The sequence below is a fragment of the Bufo gargarizans genome, chromosome 8 (genome assembly GCF_014858855.1).
Source record: "Bufo gargarizans isolate SCDJY-AF-19 chromosome 8, ASM1485885v1, whole genome shotgun sequence".
NCBI classification, from domain to species: Eukaryota; Metazoa; Chordata; class Amphibia; order Anura; family Bufonidae; genus Bufo; species Bufo gargarizans.
The window spans coordinates 35313285-35335637 of NC_058087.1; the positions used below are offsets into that span (position 1 = coordinate 35313285).

Genomic DNA, 22353 nt, shown 5'->3' on the forward strand with positions numbered 1-22353 from the left:
GAAGGAGATGGGGGGATGAAAGAGGATCATATAAGATAGATGTCTTTTCTGATAAAACTCCTTTAAAGCATATGTTGATAATATAAATAAATCTGCAGGCAATTGTGGATGACCAAATTGCAGGAAGTCCGGTAGTAGCAAGATCCTTTCCTGCAGGTGATGACTTCATTTATGGAGGCTGATGGTCTTCCTCTTTAAATTTCATTTTTCATAATACCTGATAATTAGGGATGAGCAAATTTTTATATTTTGAAGTTCGTGTTGTGGTATTTACTGAATTGTGTTATAGATTCTGTTATCACGGACCATAACGCAATTCTATGACTGAATGCATAACGGAATGCCTTTAGAGGCATTCCGTTATTCATTTCATCATAATAGAAGTCTATGGGCTGCAAAACTGATCCATCTGGTTTACGTTATGCAGGAGAGGACTCTAGCATAACGTAAAATGGACGGATCCATTATGCAGGCCATAGACTTCTATTATGACGGAATGAATAACGGAATGCCTCTAAAGGCGTTCCGTTATGCATTCAGTCATAGAATTGCTTTATGGTCCGTGGTAACGGAATCCATAACACAATTCAGTAAATACCACAACACGAACCCGCACGCGAACTTCAAAATATGAAATTCGCTCATCCCTACTGATAATGACTCAAGATATTGAACTACTGTCACTACTTTGATGTCACGTGTGGGACCAGATTGGCCATCTGTAAAAACTGCATAAATATGCTATGCCCCCTCAAATCAAGGTCTAATTTTTCTGGTCAGAGAAACAGCATGTGAACCCTTTTAGAGCCCCATTATGCCCAGTAACCACCATTTCTCCGGAACATATCTAGATCCTGCATACATCTGAAAAACAATTTATTTTGGCAACATTTCCATTAACGCAATCTGTATTTAAACGATCTGCAATACATTTGCTGACACACATATAAATCATAATGTCCTTGGGCTTCTTTTTTTAGATTTTCTTTCCTTAATATTTGATCCTGAAGCCAACGTCAGTGGAAAACTGAAAAAAAGTGAATTCCTTGATAAGAGACAGACAAGGCCAGAGTTCACTGGTGAAATATATTATCCTCTGCTGTCCTGACGTCCTCGGCTGGGGGGTCAGCATTTACACATGTGCGTGGTGCACTGAGGTCCTCTGTTATTCTTCCTGAATTGCTTTTTACTATTATTATCCAATTATGCATTCAAAAATATAAAATGCAGGCAGAATTGTGATTGCTGTCATTCCGAGCAGCAGTTCTATATTTCCATTAAACGGTGGTTAAAAATACATATATGGCGCATTTTTCATGGCATAAGTAGAAGGATATGCTAAAAGCCCTGTGCTCAAAGTCAGTATCACGTCCGAATTCCCACTCTTATAATTGCATGTAGACATCTAATAGCATAAAATGTAACATGGAGGTCACCTTTATGGCCTCTAATGGTTATCATTAAGCTAATATTATTTTACTATGGCCAGCGGGGCTGATTTTAATGGAAACAGAAGCTTCATGGAAACATCCAATTTGTTTTAGGGAATACGGTTACTTAAAAATTGTTGTAAAATTGAATAAATAAAGATGTGGTAGAATTAAATCAGTGTCTAAATCTACAAGAAAACAAAAGAAGCAGCTCCTTCTTGGTGATGTCACACGGCTAGGATAAATCCACTACAATTTATTGTTAAAAGGGTTTTCCAGACTTAGCTAGGATTTACCATGACTTGCTGATCGGTAAGGGTCTGACCGCAGGGAGAATGAAGGAGCTAAGCCTCTTTGGCATTTTCTCTGCATGGCACCACTACCAGTCCGCTAATGTTCAGAAAACAGCAATTCAGGCCATTATAACTGAATGTACGTGAGTTGAAACACCTGTACAGAGCTTGGATAATGGATGGAGGAAAAAAAGGCTTAAGGTTGGGCACAGGTGTTGCGTCCTGGGTTTGGTTTTGTATTCCACTTCCCCCCCAAAGGCGCTCAATGTTTTGAGGTCAGAACTTCTTGTAGGTTAGTAGGCTGCGGCTGAATTTAACTAACCCTTAACTGTAATACCCTTTATGGAGTTTCCTAGGAGCCAAAAAACCCTATGGTCGTAACCTGTGGCCAATAAAAAAAAAAAACTCACCTCCCACTGTTCCCGCACACCTGCCTGCTTCAGAGGTGCTTCCAGTGCTCACTGGCACATCACTGCTAGTGCGTGTCATAGCAATTGATATGGGAAACCACTTCCACTGAGACGGGAACCAGAAGCATCTGGGAAACAGGACAGCAGAGCAAGAAAGTGGACAGGTGAGTTTTTTTTTTTTTTTTTTTATTGACCACCGTTTCCAACCATTTGGGTCAGACAACCCTTTAATTCATTTTATGGGAAGCCCTCTTTAAATGATACACCTGTATTCATCCTTAAAGGTGTTATTAAGTTTTTTTAAACTAGGATAGGCCATCAATATTAGATCGACGAGGGTCCGAATCTTGGAACGTCTGTTTGAAGGGCTGAGATGTTTGAATGACCTCTGTACATTGGTTTGTAAACTGTATTGCAAAACGCCTTACTTTGTACTAGCAGTGGTACAGCGTAATTTAGCTTTGTTCTATTATATGGATTTTATTTATTTTTTAAACTTTATTTTTTTTCTTTTCGTCCCACTATTGGACTTGACCGTGTGATCCTTTGATCACTTCAATAACACATACCACTCCTATATTGGTGTGTATTATTGTCTGTCAGCATTCTACTGACAGTCAACCTATTAGGCCCTGCCTAATAGAGCACATGGCAGATGCTTGGATCTTTGTCATTCCCTGGCTTCCATGACAACCCAATGACACCCTGTGACTGCTGTGTTGTGGGGGCACTGATGCAGTGACAAAGGGAGTTAAACTAAATGATGTGGTAGCTATTATTACTCTCGTTACTTTATGATGATGGCTTTTGGTTGTGTGCGCTCCATCACAATGATGTAACAGTGCAGTGGTTCTCAGGAACAGCTCACCAACATGTACTATTATGTCATACGGGGTAAAAGGGTTAAAGGCTATGTCCAGCTTTTCAAATATACCGTATTTTTCGCCGTATAAGACGCACTTTTTCCTCCCCAAATGTGGGGGGGAAATAGCAGTGCGTCTTATACGGCGAATGTAGCCGATTTTGCTTAGTTTTCAATGATACACCCGCCGCGATGCCGTGCGGCGGGTATATCAGCTGTGAAGGAGGAGGGGCTGGGGGCGGCATCTGCATTTATAATGACAGCGGGGCCCGTGCAGTGACTGTATTCTACTACACGGGCCCCGCTCACTGTATAATCATATCCCTAATACCGTAGTTAATTGTTGTGTGCACTGCATGTAAAAGCATAATGAGCAATGATGAGCGCTATTACTTACAATTAGAAGCGCTCCCCGTTGAGAGGAGGGAGGAGGCAGGAGGCAGGCCGGGAGGACGGGCGCTGGCAGTGTGAGTCATACGTCACGCGCCTGCGCCGCCTGCTTCATTCATGAAGCAGGCGGCGTGGGCGCATGACGGATGACTCACACTGCCAGCGCCCGTCCTCCCGGCCTGCCTCCTCCCTCCTCTCAACGGCGAGCGCTTCTAATTGTAAGTAATAGCGCTCATCATCGCTCATTATGCTTTTACATGCAGTGCACACAACAATTAACTACGGTATTAGGGATATGATTATACAGTGAGCGGGGCCTGTGTAGTAGAATACAGTCACTGCACGGGCCCCGCTGTCATTATAAATGCAGATGCGACCCCCACCCCCATTATAAAAGCAAATGCGACCCCCACACTTATGGAGGGGATCTGTGGATGACACATAGCATAAGATGCTATATATGTGTCATCCACAGATCCCCCCCATAACTGTCATACACAGATCCTCATAACAGCGCCATCCAGAGAGGATCCCCTATAAGTGTCACCCACAGATCCCCCATAACAGTGCGTCATCCACAGATCCCCATAACAGTGCATCACCCACAGACCACAATTAGTTCAAAATATTTTTTTTCTTATTTTCCTCCCCAAAAACCTAGGTGCGTCTAATACGGTATATTTTTTTATTTACTCAGTGCACATAAAATGAAAAAAAAAAAAGGCAACTTGGCGATAGCTGTCAAATTTTCTGTTGGTTTATTCTACAGCTACTCAGCAAAGCTGTATCCATGGTAACAGACAACACACTCTGTGTAGTCTGATCCTGTATTCAAATCCCCTTCTATCTGTCCTGTACTTTTGGCTAATTTACAAAATGTATGTAAGCACAAAGTAGGGTCGCAGTGGAATAAAGTATGAGACTGCCACACTGTGGGCTTACTCTACACAGAATTAGACTGCTGTCTGCTACCATGGAGATGCATAGTCTGCATAGGAGCTGTAGAAACAAAACCGTAGGAATTTTTTAATTTAAGGCGTATTGCTAAGTTGCAAGTTGTCACTGTGCAATAATGACATCCCATCCTAAGAATTCATCAGAAACCTTTTTTTGACTCCACCATACAGGCCCATTACTTTAGAGAAAATCACTGAGCCCAATAAATCTCCTTAACTCAATTTTTTGGCCCCCTGCAAGATTTGAAGGGGCATGGGTCCTGGGACAATAAAGTTAACTACAGTTTAAGAATGACAAGAATAAAGCAACGATTGCTGAGCAATAGGCAATTACTTCTATACTGCCACTAGCTACAAAGTTCTGTATGTTTGACATATATTCTAATGAGGAGCGATTAGTGGCACGCTGCAGAAAGTAATCCGTCTAATAGCAGTAAATTGCTTTGTTCTATAATGCTGAAACCACTGGATAATCTGCCATTCCTAATACAACCAGAATAAATGTGTTCTCTTCAATTTTAAGCAAAGTAGAAATTCATTAAGAGCATTGAAACTGCCTGATTAGAGAAATACAATACTTAAATATGCTGTAATTCCTCTTAATACAGCATGACAGATCGGGGGATTGAAATGTGTTGATGAAGCCTATTCTAACACGGATGGCTCAATACAAGACAATTGCTTGAAGGATGTATTAAAGAAGGGTAATCTGTATTGCCAGGACCTGCAGCGTTTAATTACCGTGAAGCAGACAAGACTAAAATGTTGAATGTTATTAGTGAAGAAATGTGAAAGGGCTTGAGATAAACAGGATCTGGCGCTGCCAGGCTTAAAACTTTCATATAAAGGATGCTTTGTTTTCTATTTTATTTTTATTTTTTTTGGGCATAAGAAACTTATGTACTTTTTCGTAAACCAAAAAAAGATGATGAAGAGGAGGGTAACGTGTGAAAAGTGTTTAATGACATAGTACCACAAGCAAAAGACAAGCATGCATCTGGAGAGATGTGACTAACGTGTTGGGGCGTGGGGGCCACACGGTGACTTTGCCCACAGTAGGACTTCATGTGACTGTCATGTCGCAGTCACTTGCTGGGTTGCAACACAACACCATTCATGTAGATTTGTTTCAGTTGCTTGTGATGTAGGCAGCGCTGCACTGCGATCTTTGGCCGTGTGACATGCGGTGCAGCCAACGTTGTAGTGTAGCCCCAGCCTTACAATGTACAGGTGAAACTCGAAAAATTTGATTATCGTGCAAAAGTCCATTTATTTCAGTAATACAAATTAAAAGAAATTGCATTAATGCAGCTTAAAGTTAAAATTTTGTGAAAAGATTCAATATTCTAGGCTCAGTGTCACACTCTAGTCAGATAATTAATCCATACCCCCTGAGCAAAGGGGACCTCAACATTGAGGCTTTAGGGTTTTCATAAGCTGTAAGCCATAATCATCAAAATTATAGCAAATAAAGGCTTGAAATATCTTGCTTGCATGTAATGAGTCTCTCTCATGTGTTAGTTTCACCTTTTAAGTTGCATTACTGAAATAAATTAACTTTGCACGATATTCAAATTTTTCGAGTTTCACCTGTAAGCAGCTGAATGTGCATGGGACTGTAGTTTGACAGGTTGGCAGATCTGCCTAAAGTATTTTTTTTCCAAGAGGTTTTTACTGATGACCTATTTTCAGTATCTGATTGGTGGTGGTCTGACACCCAGGGACCCTGCCGATCAGCTGTTTGAGAAGGTAACAGCACTCCTGTAAGCGCCACAGCCTTCTCTCTGCTCACCAAGCTCAGTGCCCTACCTTGTATAGTGGCTGTGCTTGGTATCCCATCCCAGCCCCATTCACTACAATAGGGCTAAACTTCATAGAGGCCATGTGATCAATGAATGTGACTTCACATGGCCTAGGCAAAGCTGGAGAAGGCCATGGTGCTACTGTGAGTGCCATTGCCTTCTCAAACTGCTGATCGGTGTTGGACCAATCAGATACTAATGACCTATCCATCAATAAAAAAAACTCTTGAAAACCGCCTTTAAGAACTGGTTTTCCTAGGGAGTCCCCCTTCTATGATGAGGGGAAAGAAGGATCAGACATAGAACATGTCCGATCCTTTGTTCTTATGGAAGGTAATCTGTTCTCAGGCGGTAGTTTATTCCCTCCCCATTGAGAACACGGCTTGGCTGAGCCGTACATGCATGTTTATGTGGGGAGGTAAGGAGGATTAGCTGTCAGCCAGAGCCAGTACAGCCTGTATAAAGTTGTGCGGCCCCATAGAACTGAATGGGTCCGCAATTTCATTCTGCAAAATGCGGAATGGAATTGCGGATGTGTGAATGGAGCCTTATGTGTGTTTAGGAACATTGAGTTTTGAGGCATCTTTGTACAGCTGCTGATTCAGCACTAAAGCATTCAAAGGCTACAAATACATTAGACTGGTGTTACAAATGCAAAAAGCCCATTGGCACAAAATGAGGTGGGTCTCCTATTAAGGATGCATTGGATGGGCGTCCATGCGCCAGAAATTTAAATCTACACCAATTAAGAGCTGGCATAGATGTGAACTATATTTTCTGCCAGCTTCTGGCAAAAATCATTACAATTGTGGCAGGCCACATGAGTCCCCGCATCTCCTGCTAAACCCCAACCACTTCTCTCACTACTTCTGAGTAGTCAAGTAGAGGCTGGCCAGAGTACAGAAACGGGGCTTGGGTGCAATGAGAGCAATGGTCATGGCCTTGTTGCACGAAATGCTTAATTTGCACATTGGGAAAAGTATCATAACTCTGGAACAGAGTCTCGGATCAACAAATCAAAATCAGATCTTTAATCAGGTGAACCACAGCTATGTGTCTATGGCGGGGGTCAGCAAGCTCCAGCAGTCAGCTGTTTTTAAACTACAACCCCCAGCAGGCTCCATTCACATCTATGGTGAGCTGAGTGAGTGTGCATGCATTGTAGTTTCACAACAGCTGGAGGCACCACTGGTCTATGTAAACAGCCACAGAGGGAATTCACTGGTGACAGGCTACCCGTGTATCTGCTTTACGTTGCCTGACCAGGGAGGAACTCATTAGTACCAGCAGGTCATAATTTAGAGAAGATCAGACCCATGTAAAAAAACTTTAAAGATAACCTTTCACCGTTTCTGAGATAATATTAATACCTGGCAGTGTAGGGCATGTTTAGGAGATGTGATATTGCTATTTTTTGCTCCGTTCCCCCGCTGTGGCCCCCGTTCTGTTTTGCCGCCCTTTATGCTAATCAATAGCATTGGTACAGAGAGGAGGAGACGACTGCGTTTCTCAGGGGGGCCGTCTCCCTCTCCCTGGCTGTGTACTGTCTAATCACAGCGGAGCGCGTCATAGCCAGGGAGAAGGTAAGCAGTTTTTTTGTCAATGGTTGTGATGCGGTCCGCTGTGATTGGACAGTTCACAGCCATGGAGGAGACACCCACTGAGAAACGGGGCAGTCTCCTCTCTGTACCGATGCTACTGATTAGCATATAGGGCGGCAAAACAGAACGGGGGTACATAAAAAATAATTGTGATATGACATTTCCTAAATATGCCCTATAGTACCAGAAATTAATATTGTAATCTCAGACATGAGTCCTCTCCTGCATAACGGAAACCGGACCGATCTGTTATGCAGCCCATAGACTCCTATTATGACGGAATGCCTCTAAAGGCATTCAGTTATGCATTCCATCATGTAAATGTGTTATGGTCCATGGTAACAGAATCCATAACGCAATTCAGATTATATCACAACCCGAAATATCACAATATGAAATTCGCTCATCCCTAATGAGGACCTCTCCTGACATGTCTGTTTTGGTAACTACTTGCATTTCTGATGCATCTATTCTTATGACGATACTATGATGCCTCTATATTCCTAGCAGTATTTAATAAATTTGAAGGTCCAACTGGTTGTTACAATAATAAAAAAAGTTCCAATACGTAATCCCAATGGTTTTAGGCCTCTTTCACACTTGCGTTGTCCGGATCCGGCGTGTACTCCACTTGCCGGAATTACACGCCGGATCCGGAAAAACGCAAGTGTACTGAAAGCATTTGAAGACGGATCCGTCTTCAAAATGCTTTCAGTGTTACTATGGCAGCCAGGACGCTATTAAAGTCCTGGTTGCCATAGTAGTAGTGGGGAGCTGTATACTTACAGTCCGTGTGGCTCCCGGGGCGCTCCAGAGTGACGTCAGAGCGCCCCATGCGCATGGATGACGTGCCATGCGATCACGTCATCCATGCGCGTGGGGCGCCCTGACGTCACTCTGGAGCGCTCCGGGAGCCGCACGGACCATAAGTATGCTGCTCCCCGCTACACTTTACCATGGCTGCCAGGACTTTAGCGTCTTGGCAGCCATGGTAACCATTCAGAAAAAGCTAAACGTCGGATCCGGCAATGCGCCGAAACGACGTTTAGCTTAAGGCTGGATCCGGATCAATGCCTTTCAATGGGCATTAATTCCGGATCCGGCCTTGCGGCAAGTCTTCAGGATTTTTGGCCGGAGCAAAAAGCGCATTAGGAATGCATTAGGATAAAAATGATCAGGATTCTTCCGGCATAGAGCCCTGACGACGGAACTCTATGCCGGAAGAAAAGAACGCAGGTGTGAAAGAGCCCTTACCGCTGCAGGTCCCAGAAGTGAAGTGGGTTAAATTCACAATGTCAGTATACAATATTTTCGGAACCGCGCGACTCTCCACTAGTCGATCCTCTTAATCTAGAATCATCCGGCTGCACAAGTATCGATAGAACACCATAATAACCAAAATTCCTCCTCCCACTACAGCTCCTGCGGAAGGAAGGGCACTAGTAGTGAAATACTGTAAAAGCTCCCCACACGCGCTTTCAGCTGTTATACTCACAGGGGCAGGTGGAAAAAAGGTACATCAAATCAGTATATTCAACTGAGCTTTCCCCGATTTCCTTTTTTTTCTTTTTCCTCCGTGATCCACTAAAGCATAAAAACTCCAATAGTGCAACGCCGTTATTCACTTTTATATAAAACTCTTTTAATATACTCACAAAAGTAGGTTGACAAAACAGCATATAAAAACAACTCTCAACCTGATATTCCTGCCCGACCCGGGTTTCGCTGTAAGCTTCATCAGGGGCATAACCCCAACACCAAACGACGCCACTAAATACCCTTACCATTGCCCCCACCCTCCTCTGTCTCAACCTACACTTTATTTTAAAACACACCTTTTCTACCGCAATTCAAATGTATTTCTACCATCCATATTTTCCGCCAATGCTTCATTCTAATCTGTTTCCTTTTCCTTACTATTCCATACCCACATTCCGCCTTACACACCAGCAAGGGATCACATGCTTCACTCTCTCCAATCCTGCTACTGTTGATGTACATACCCATTACTATCCTCCACCCTAAACGACGTCACCTCCTTCTCACTCCCACCACGTAGGTAGGTAAATAATATTTTCTTCTCGTGGGGGGCCCTTGCACAAGTTGTATAAACCTATTCTACAAGACATGGTGTAAGATCAAACTCGATGTTTAGTCCTTTTGGTTGAATCGTGTCTAACTCATAGAACCACTTTACTTCTCGGTGATCCATCTTTGCCACAAAATCTCCTCCCCACCAGTTGCTCTTCACTACCTCAATTCCAATAAATTTTAACCCCTTTAGGTTCTTTTGATGGGCCATTTTATAATGTAGAGCAGGGCTTGACAAATTTCCTTGGAATCTAGGAGCCAGCTAAAAAAGTTAGGAGCCAGGCGGAGCCGCGTCATAAAGCCCCTAGTAGGTGGTCCCATAGTGCCCCCCCAATAATGCTGTATACCATGTTACATATACCGCCGCTCCGTCCCCGGACCCTATTGACTATAATGGGGACGGGGGTGGAGCTCCAGCGCAGCACGGCAGTTCGCGGTGAGAGGCCACCGGACTAAAAAGTTGGACATGCAGTACTTTTAGTCCGGCGGCCTTTCACCATGCATTGCCGTGCTGCGCCGGAGCTCCGCCCCCATTATAGTCAATGGGAACGGAGCAGTGGTCCGGCGAAACAGCGGAAGGATGGATCCGACAGGGTGAACAGCCTGCCGGCTCTGTCCTGCCGCAAGTGTGAAAGTAGCCTTAGTTATATAGCTACTGAATGAGACAGAAGGGATGCCTTTAACATATATATCTCCTTGAGAAGCCAATTTGATCCTAAAGGGTTAATTCAAACTGTAATCTAAACTCTATCCTGTCACTTCTCTTATCTCTCTGCTCCTGTCCCGTAATCTTATCACTGCTGCAACAAAAGCGTCAGCCTCAGTGTAAACTGTTCTAGTGACTGATGGTTCTTTTAACTCAAAGAATCGAATGAGTCTCTAAGTCGGATCTTTAGATTCTTTTAACCTGTGACTCATTCGATTCTTTTAGACTCCCTGTACTTGTGTCAGTGACTCAGACTCAGAGCTGCTACGGTAGTGCTTGCATTGCCTCAGCTCTGATTGGTTGGTGGGCGGGGAGGGGAGTGGCTGGCAGAAGCAGCTTCCACTCTAGGATCAGATTACACTGCTCCCGAGCCCCTCCCCTCCCTGCTGCCAGCGGCTCTGCTATTGTGTGCTGTGACCGAGCTGTTTCAAATGGTGCTGCCTCCGGACAGAACGGCAGCTCCGCACCCATCGCCGGGGCACCTTTGAAAACGGGCTGACAAATACCCAAGCGCCAGGACTAAATTCCTGGTCGCCATGGCGACCTGGCGCCTGGGATTTGTCGAGCCCTGATGTAGAGACACCCCATGTGTTTCTAGGCCTTTTTTTATATTTATTACGTGCTCCTGCACACGCGTCTTTAGCTTCCTAGTTGTTCGGCCAACATACTGGAGGCCACACGGACACTCCAGCATGTACACTACTCCTGAGGTTTCACATGTTATTTCTCCAACTATCCCAAAGTCCTTATGTCTCGTCTTGGAATGCACTATAGACACTGATCTTCCTTCCTTATCCTTAATTCGTTTTTTGCATGGGAGGCAAAAGCCGCACCATTCGAACTTGTCCTGACCTTCTTGTTATCCACAGGGAGGGCACTATGGACTAATCCAGTGTTTCCCAACCAGTGTGCCTCCAGCTGTTGCAAAACTACAACTCCCAGCGTGCCTGCACAACCAAAGGCTGTCTGGGCATGCTGGGAGTTGTAGTTTTGCAACAGCTGGAGGCACGCTGGTTGGGAAACACTGGACTAATCGATTCGAGAGGTTAGGGGCTTTCTTAAAAATGACATCTGGATGGTGTAGTATTTCTTTCCCTAAGACTGGGTCATTTTTGAGTACCCCCCAGTTTTTACTTATGGCATTCTTCACTAATCCAGCTTGTGCTGTATACTGTGTTATAAAAGAATATCTGTAATCTTTCTTTTTTCGCCACATCAATCTTCTCTTTCTCCCCATTAGTTTCTACCTCCTGACTACAAATTATTAGATTTATATCCCTGCTCAACAAATCGGTCCTGTATAACCAAACTTTGTTCCCTAAACATAGTGACATCTGTACAATTACAGTATATCCTTTTTATCTGCCCTTTTGGAATATTTTTTAACTTAGGTTTATGATGGCAACTTTTCATATCTATATATCCATTCACATATGTTTCTTAAAAAAAAAAAAAAAAAGTCCTTGTTTTGAATCTTCCCTCTATAAAAATCACCAAATCCAAATAGTTGATGGCCCTATTACTAATATTACTCGTAATTTCAGAATTTAATCATTTTTATTCAGCTCTTTGATGAACCCTTCCAGACCATTCATCTCCCCTTCCCACGACAGTCGTCAATATATTTTTGCCATATTTTCAAAGTCCCCCCTTGTCCCTGCACAGTTTGACACTGGCAGCACTTATCAGATCGTCTCAGACTGTGCAGGGAGACACTCCGAACTGGTAACACCCAGATGAACCTTTATGGCAGACTGCCAGCAATTCATTCATAAAGTTTTTACAAGTAATAACAGAGGAATGGTAAACAGAGTTATATGAAAATGTTTACAAGGAGGATGCAAGCAAACATACTTGTCAGGAGAAGTGACAGGTCTTCTTTAAATGGAACTGTATGTATAATGAATACTTAAGCAACTTTCTAATATACTTGCATTCAGTGAATGGACACATGGACGATCCTAACCTAATACTTGCTACTGCTGAGTTTGCTGCACTGTATGGTATTTAGGTAACATCAATGGGTCCATGATCCGCAAGTTTCAGCAAAAAATAGGACATGTCTTGTCTTTTGTGGCACGGACCAGGAAGCACATAGAAGCAAAAAGGAATGTGAATGGACACTAATGCAGCATGAGCTCAGAAGTTGCAGTCAAAATATGCACAAAATTTAGTACAATGGAGCATGTGGTGTCAGAACACTGGCACTTCTTTAGCACGTTAGATGCTTGGCTTCTTGGGTGGCATATTTTAGGTCTGTATTCTGGCCAGTGATAAACCTGGAGCATTTTATGGCCCAACAATGTTTTTTGACAAGTGTTTTTGCTAGGCGCAAGATATATTTGTTCTTTTGGCATAAATTAACAGTACATTTGTCTAAACTGATTTGCACTGAAATTATGGCACACCTAACGCTGGGGTTCTGGCCCAACATTAATAGTACATCTGCTCCAGTGTTCCCATTCACTTACCACAAACAAAGATCTTATAAATGGTGCGGAATTAAACCACAAATTAAATTGGAAAGGCGCATAATGGTTCATTATACAATTAAACGTTCCATAATAACAAAGAAAACATTTAAAAATTAACTGAGAACTTTAATCCAAAAAGAAAACCACCACAAATCCCACTGAAATTGTTTTTAATGGTAGTTACATGACCGTGACATAAATCTAGACCCATTCCTGTGTCATATTTATTTAGGAAAATGAGAAATATTAAAGGTCCAAGTAAATCCTGTGTCCTTACATTTTTTCAAAATGACCCAACCTTTATAGCTAACTATAAAAAGAAAATATATTTACAATTCTCAAATGACGTATCTCCGGCCATGTCAATGTGTTTGTATTTTGGCAACATGGAACCTAATAGAAAACGCTGAGATATATTCATCTTGTGCCACAGAAAACTAGTTTGTGATCAGAGCAATAAATATAAAATTTCTCGATGGAAGTGTTAGTAGAGCCATGTTCTCACACCATAATAAATAATACGTTTTCAGCAGAATAGTCAGGCTTGGAAAGTTAATCTATTGGCAAAAAATTTAAATATACAAGCTTCATTTAAACTGCAGCCAACATTTAGGTGTTTGCCAGACAACGTTGTTAACACAACCATACAATGGCAACAATTACTCAAAATGTTAAATTTGGATATCACAAACAGATACAATATCTTTGTTTCTAAAGAAATAACAATGTTTCAAGTCGAACACTACATAAAAGCAAAATACAACAACATATGAGCAAAGTTCTCACATAAAACTGACCTAAAAAAGTGTGTATACAAGAGCAGATTTTTTTATTTTTTATTACAAAAGCCAAAACTGGTTGGCTCTGTGATTCACACATTACGAAAAGTTCCAAAAACAATGTATGACTTCATTTTCTATGTGTTTTCATTCACTACTGTCATCTGACCAATCAAAATCACTGAAGCCGATGGTCATGTTAATCTTCTTTCCTTTCCTGACCGAGGTGGTTTTGCTGGAGTTCTGCTTGGCTTGCATGTTAATTTGCATTCCAGAATGCAGGACAGGTCCTACAACTCCCATGTCGAACATATTCCCGAAGCCCTTCATCATGGCCTGTAGGCTTTTGTTCATGTTATCTACCTCCCCGTTACTGGTGGCTGTGATCTGACATGACATCTCTGCACTGTTTGACTCCTCTGTTTTAGATTCAAAGAAACACTTCTGAGAAATTCTCGGAGCAATAGGGAAAAAAAGCTATTCAAACAAAAAAAAAATAAAGGAAAGGAAAGGACAGAAGGAAAAAGGGAAACATTAAAATCAATATAAATGAAAGGATCCATAAATAATCTGGATTAGTTGGCAGTAAATGGAAAGTAAAATAATTAGTAAATCAAAAACAAGATACAAGTAGATAACACACAACGCCTTTGATTGAGTTTCTCAAAAAAATGTATTCAAAGAGAAAATATCTTAGATGAGGAAAAAAAGAAAAGATTTGATAATGAGAATACAAAAAACTAAAAAGTATGTAGAATAATCATGAAGTAAAAGCTCCCAGGCTATGAGCTGTGCGCTACGATTGGCCAGCGCTGCAGCAAGGGACAACCCTAATACAAAAACTCTGCCCAGTACAACAGAGGGAGCTGCAGACACCGGAGCCTATACCGGGCGAACGGAGCGGCACCCAGACATACTAGTAACTGCAGGGGGACCCCTGGGCGCCGCTCTGCCCACTGATATAGTTAGTTTTTAGTTTTTAAACTAATGAAAGGTCCTCTTTAAGCATATCCAAATGCAGCAAACCATACTCTAGAGCAGGCCATAGAAATAGGATAAATGCCAGAATAAATATTGCTTATTCCTACATTTACATACATAGTAATTAGGGATGAGCAAATTTCATATTTTGAAGTTCATGTGCAGGTTTGTGTTGTGGTATTTACGGAATTGCGTTATGGGTTCCATTACCACGGACCATAACGCAATTCCATAACTGAATGCATAACGAGGCATTCCGTTATTCATTCCATCATAATAGAAGTCTATGGCCTGCATAAAGGATCTGTCTGGTTTACGTTATGCAGGACGGATGGATCCATTATGCAGGCCATAGACTTCTATTATGACGGAATGCCTCTATGAATAACGTTATGCATTCCGTCATGGAATTATGTTATCGTCTGCATTTAGTTGGATATGCTTAAAGGGCACCAGTTACATGTGCACTTGGCAGATGAAGACATCTGTGTTGGTCCCATGTTCATGTGCCCACATTGCTGAGAAAAATTATGTTTTAATATATGCAAATGAGCCTCTGGGAGCAACGGGGGCGTTGCCATTACACCTAGAGGCTCTGCTCTCTCTGCAACTGATGTATCCTCTGTACTTTGAATGACAGGGCCTGGTGTAATGACATGTACACTGCCTCATCCTGTCAAAGTGCAGAGGGCACAGCAGTTGCAGAGAGAGCAGAGCCTCTAGGACTAATGGCTGCGCTCCTGTTGCTCCCAGAGGTTCATTTGCATATATTAAACATCATTTTGTCAATCAAAGTGCAGAGGGTATGGCATGAGTTAGTTAGTTATTCCCTATCCCTTGAATAGGGAATAACTATAGGTACCAGAATACCCCTTTAGGAGGCCTTATTACTGATACCAATTAGGTTTTTTAATATAATAATTAAGATTAATGATGTATATAATTTCTGTTTCCTCTTTCCTTCTGTAATACTAGAAAAAAAACACCCTGAAGTTCTACTATTTCACTATTGGTATAAATGGTGTTTCATCAAAACAAATGTAGGAGTCACAGGCAATCGGAAAATTTTATTTGAACAACTGAAGCTAAACACATGGACAATGTTATCAAATACATGGGTAAGACATGTTAGCAAGGTATTAACGGATTACATTTTGGTGTCAACATATTACACACACACCATGCAGGTCATGCAGGACAGGCGCTATTGGGAATACTTATCAATATAATCTTTTTGAGAAACTGGGACAACAGAGATTTGATGCACGTCAATAATGAATGAATAACCCACTGTTTATCCAATATTATTTACAGCAGTTTTGCCTAATGTTTTATTATAGTGCCTAATATTAGTATTCAACAACTACACAGGAAGGGGTGTTTTTTTTTTAAGGGAAAGTCCACATATCTTCAGATATGTGTGGCCATATCAAATTAATGAAGTCTGTGACATTCTCAGCAAAGGGTCATTCAAATCAATGGCTTAAGTTCAATGCCAGTGCCAAATTAGTGCCTCATCATAAGCGACAGTGTCAGAGTCATGATCTGATCCTACCAATTGCTAGAACAAAGCGACAGAAGTACTCTTTCTTGGCTTTTTTCAGCATGTTACATGGGCAGCCATTGATCAGCAGGGGTCCAACTGCTCCGACCCATGCCAATCAGATATTGGTGACATATACTAGTGGCTTACCTTAGTAATATCCCACCAATGTCTATGGTGAGACAAACTATTAAAGGAGTTGGTCTATTTGGACATTGATGGTATATTGCTAGGATATGGGTGAGATAATGTCAGAGATAGGTGCGGGTCCCACCTCTGGGACCTGCACCTATCTCCTAGTAATATGCCACCAATGTCCAGGATGGGCCAGTGCTTGATGATGATATTTTATTCCAAACAAAATGAGTGGCAGTCCTAAATCAGACACATTTTCCAATGTGAAATATCAGAAGATAATTTTAAGTGCATCCCATCCACTTTAATTTAAAGTATAAATTCTAAAATCTCGTTAGGATTTGTCCCAGAATCATGGCAAAGATATGTTAAGTATCCCACACTCCTGTTCAGTAAAGCAGATGTTGATAGATTTGTGATGCCAAAACACAAGCACAATTCCGTGGTCAGGAAACTCCCGGCATGATAGAATATAACCTGGTAACCCGAATTCTAGTATATAGGAGAGATACCTGTGGTATGATTGGCTTATATGGTCATGTGATGTCACAAATTCACCCCGATCTTTGGAGAGAACCCTTAAAAGGGTTGTATGATATATATTATGTTTATGGCAAAAACACCCATTTCTTTTTGCACATAAAAAAGACATTAAAATAACCTGACTAGTTCAAAACCTAATTCTCTAAGGGTATATAACCAACACTGCAAGATTTTTTGTGATTCGTGTGTCGCAGCAAATGTGCGAGTTGCTCTGCTACTCCATTTATTCCTTTGGCAGCACCGCTACACTGCGATCTTTGGTCACACAACACCTGTCGCGGCCAAACTGGCTGTGCAGACGTATCCTAACTGGACACCTTTTTACATACTTCTATCAATGTACCAGGGCATCAATTTCACTAATTAATTCATTTTATGAGAGAATAGTAATCAAGCCGTTCGCTCTAATCAATGTGCCTCTCCCAGGGTTACACAGCGATCGCAGCGTTGGAAACTTTACGCGTACTTTTGTTCAGCTTCATACTGCCATAATTACACACTTGTATCAGGACACATCTAGTGGATTGTTTTTACTCAATGAATTTTTATTCTGATAATTAATCTTCAGTGCAGATAGTTTTTGTGGTAGAGATAAATTTGTCATTTAACTTTTAAAAGATTCATATTTTACAACCATAAACTACAGAATACCTATTTAGATATAATCTACATAAAAATTTGAGCAACTCTTAAACATTGTGTTACATATTGCTGCTCTTGAGTTACAGACTGCATTTTAGTCCAGAGCTGAACTCACAATTCTGCAGGTTGAACCTGCAAAAAGTCTGTTGCCAGAAATACACTTAAAGAAGTATTCCCCTAGTATAAAGTGACTGCAGCTACATTCACGTGAACACCCTGTGCAACTAGGGTGCTGGGGTGCGGAATCGGCACTGTGGAGAAGTGATGAGAATACCCCTTTAATAGCTAAGCTGAGCTGCAGTAGCAGAATAAGTTTTTCAAACATCAGCTATAAGGACAACACACACATGGCACTGCAACAGCGAAGGCCGAGAGATTTCAACAGTGAATCCATGGAATTTTGAAAACTGCCAAATGGAGTTCAAAGGTTAAATTATGCTTGGGAAAAAAAAAAGACTAGTATGCAGCATTCAATAAATAGAAAGGCGCCATTCACACATCCGCAATTCCGTTCTGCATTTTGCGGAAAAGCATTGCGGACCCATTAATTTTTATGGGTTCATTAAATGCACTTCCGGGTCCGCATTTCCGTTTCCGAAAAAATATAGAACATGCCCTATTGTCCGCAGCTGCGGACAAGAATAGGCATATTCTATTAGTGCCGGCGATGTGCGGTCCGCAAAATGTGGAACGCACATTGCCGCTGTCCATGTTTTTGATACGTGGATCCGCAAAACACACACGGATGTGTGAATGGACCCCAACATTTCTATTTTGGCTTGAGGTTAATAGATAGTCTTTTAAAGGGCATCTGTCAGCAGCGGCCTCCCTATTCAACTGTTTGGATAGAGATATATCTGTGGTTCACATGATTAAAATGCTGTCTTTCTTTTTATTGATCCAAGGTGCCGTTCCCAAGTTAATATGCAAATTAGGTATTTGGGGCAATAAAGGGAGTTACCATAGCTCTTGTTGCACCCAAGCGCCACTTCTTTCTGTGGCCAACCCCTCCCTGGCTGCTTTGATTGACAGGGCCAGGCAGTGGCAGAGCAACCAGGGAGGGCGGGGCTAGCCACAGAAAGGAGTGGAGCTTGGGTGCAACAAGAGCAATGGTGGCACCCTCATTGCACCAAAGGCCTAATTAATGTGCATATTAAGAAAAAGTATCAAACCTCAGGAACTGAGCCTCTGACAGTTACAAAAATTATAGTAATAAATTGTTGTATGTGAATATACCTGAACAGAGAGTCTGTCACTATACTATGCTGCTCTCAGTGAGGGCACTATAATGACAGGTTCCCTTTAACACAGTAAACAGAGAGGAAGGGGTCCTATTGCATAAAATAAGAACACAGCCTCCTCCTGGTGCTGGCTCACAGTATCCCCCCTCCTTCAGGAACTGGGAAACCTGGTGACTGACCGCACACATCTGTCACATTGTGTGTGGAGACCCTCACACTGCCATGGATAAGGGGGATACGACTATCTTTAGATCCTATTCTAGTGACTGCATTTATTCCAGAACCTGGGTGTTTTGACACATACTGTACACTATATTGCACCATTGTGTCCTAATTAATTATTATTGTAGCTCTTCTATAAAAGTCTGCAGGGAACATTATGACAGTTTTGTACTATAACCATTTATACCGTTCTGTGACTATAATTTATTACTGACATTAAATATTATGAAAAAGCATCAAACATCATTTTGAGAGTGATGGCTTGTTATACTGTATATAGAATAACAAATGGCTAGCTCTAGGTGTACATGGGCTCTTTGTGACAAGTTTACAGTGGGCCCTATGTGTACCTTATGCATGCTTCATGGGTTCCCAATGTCTAATGGGCTCTGGAATCTGCCCAACTTTGGTGACAGAGGTACTAAAAGGGAACCTGTCATGTGGAACCTGGCGTGTAATCTGCAGGTAACATGATGTGGAGCAGAAGAAGCTGAGCAGATATATACTATAGAGAGGCATAGCTATAGGGATGCAGAGGGAGCAGTCGCTACCAGGCCCAGGAGCCTGAGGGGGCCCAAAGATCCTTGTGCCGCATACAAAAACACCAGTATTGTAGAAAGTGCATGCTGGTAGAGCTCTGTTATAGATTTTGCACTGGGGCCCAGAATCTTCAAGTTACGCTTCTAGCTGGAGGGAAGGGGATAGGTCAGGAATTTGGCATGGGGGGGATGCCATTCCAATTTTTGCTTCAGGTAGCATGAAGGCTGTATTCTCCCCTGCGCCTTGCCACAAAGCACTGAGGTAACCTGAACTCTTGCACCTAGGCCCAGCAGCCTTTAGCTACGCCCCTTATACTATATATTGATATAATGGAAAGATATCAATATAAATTGTCACATTCAATTAAATCAATGCTTATTTCAGGCTTCGGCGTCAAGTGGGCAGTCCTACTCAGTAAGTAGGTCCTAGTGGACTCCAGTCCTACGCATTGAATAAAGAGAGATTTACATTAATAAATGCCAAATTAGGGTACGGCCACATGTTCAGGTTTGTCAATGCAGTTCTGGAATCCAGAATCGGGAACGGTTCATAAAAGGAGAAAAAATATAAAGGACAGATATGACTTCTCTTTTCTAAGTTCCTGCTTTTGGCTGCATATATTATGCATATACTGAATTTTTTCCAAAAAACAATATATCAATATATACAAGGTATGCGAAAATTAACAAAAAGAAAAGTGAACCGGTTGACATTAAAAAAATCCACTCTTAATCATTGTGATTAACAGCAAATAAAGTGAAGGATGTGGCAGCCATAATCTTACGTCCACTGTGGAACATCATAAGCAGCACTGGGTTTTGAAGTTGTAAAACAGTTATGCTGCAGTCCATATCCCCTACAGGGTCATTATATGCCCAGAAAGGGTTTGCACAGCTTAATTGGAATCTAGTCCATTTCTGAACACTCGACAGTTTCATCCTGTGATGTGTTCATGCTTCTTGTAAGTACAACCCTATTTATTCCCTCAAGCAAGGAACACAATGTGACTTGCCTCCTTTCAATGATCTAGAAGCTGAAACGGAGGTCACACATCACTACCAGCTGCCAGGCAGGTCAGCCAATTAATTTATAGTTCTCTTGTAAAAAGTTCCTGAGATCCTTGTCTTGGCAGAACATAACAGAGTGATAATATCCCAATAAATGTCACCCTTGATCGGCTTAGCTTGCACCATAACAAAACCAAGCAAGTGTTCGATCTTGTCTGTATATTCAATTTTTAATTCATTTGATAAATAAGACAATTCTGAGCCGGAGAAAGGAGATGTTTCCTTTTTGAGGGGAAAAAAATTATTTAAAAAATTAACGAGACAAAAAAACAGCAGGCGAAACGCAGAGGCATCTGGCATGCATTTCTTCACAGCCAGGTAGGTTTTTCCTTCCTGGCTGTGACGCTCTCCAATGTGATTGGATCGTGGTACAGCCAGGGAGAAGGAGACGCCCACTGAGAAACCCTGGCGTCTCCTCCTCCCTGTACTGATGCTCAGTATTTACATACTGAGCGCGAAAACTTAAGGCGAGCGCAGCGGTAGGTAGGGGCGATGTTTGAAAAAAAAAAAAAAAAAACCTTAGTGGCAGCATCAGCAAGTACAGGTATTTAGCTCCTATAAGTAAAACAGATGAAAGGTCCTCTTTAACTTATGGGAAAGGGGAGGGGGTGGGGGAAACAAGTGTAGCTTGCTGTGCTACGCTGTTTCTGTAATTTCCATTTACTTGTATGGGAGCTAAGGAAACAGTGTAGCACAGTCCACTTTGCTGATTCCATTGTTCTGACCATCTCTGGCGGAGGCCCTGCATCTTTCAGACATTTATGGCATATCAGCTAACATGCTGAGTACAATCTATAAAGAGTATACAGTAAGCTATTGATATCCCTCTACTGGTGACTGTAGGTATCCTGCATGCAAGGAAAAGGGGTTCAGTCAGCACATCACAATGTGCAGGTGCACGCTGCCATGGCTAAATACACAAAGGAAAAAATAACAATACAATGCAACAGCACTCTGCAAACCAATTAAAGTACACAAATATCATAGTAATAGTAAATATTCTAATGTTAATGCTACGCTTATTTAGTAAATTTGAGATTCTTAGCAAATATATTTTGCACAAAATTATTTGGGCCCGTCTGCCAAATGTCAAGGCGATCTCTGTAAGAAGGGAACATAACAATATATTTGCTAAGAATCTCAAATTTACTAAATAAGCGTAGCATTAACATTAGAATATTTAATATTACTAAGATATTTGTGCACTTTATTTGGATTGCAGAGTGTTGTTGCATTGCATTTTTTTCCTTGGTGTATTTAGCCATGGCAGCGTGCACCTGTGCACTGGGATGTGCTGACTGACTCCACTTAGTCTTGCACCCCCATAGGCTGTTTTTAATTCATGTAAGTATAAGGCCTCATGTACACAACCGTGGGGTCTTTTGCGGTCCGCAAAACACGGATGGCGTCCGTGCGCGTTCTGCAATTTGCGGAACGGCACGGACAGCCTTCAATATAAATACCTATTCTTTTTCGCAAAGCGCGGACAAAAATAGGACATGTTATATTTTTTTAGCGGGGCCACGGAACGGAGCAACGGTTGCGGCCCCATTGAAGTAAATGGGTTCTCATCTGAGCCGCCAAGACGGCGGCTTGGATGCGGACCCAAACAACAGCCGTGTGCTGTAGGCCTAAAGCTGTAGCC

At 41.9% G+C, this 22353-nt stretch overlaps 1 protein-coding gene across 3 annotated transcripts in view; it reads right to left on the bottom strand.

Annotated features, from left to right (window-relative positions):
- Window positions 1-22353, bottom strand: part of MAP3K20 (mitogen-activated protein kinase kinase kinase 20) — a 215695-nt gene that overhangs the window by 65743 nt on the left and 127599 nt on the right. The window contains exon 12 of one of the 3 annotated variants that reach the window (XM_044303725.1): window positions 13169-14271. The exons of the other annotated variants lie outside the window; for them this stretch is intronic. Coding sequence (XP_044159660.1) covers window positions 13942-14271 — 330 coding nt within the window. The 3' untranslated portion in view covers window positions 13169-13941. Of the gene's footprint in view, window positions 1-13168; window positions 14272-22353 lie in introns of those variants that run through there. 3 annotated transcript variants of the gene reach the window in all.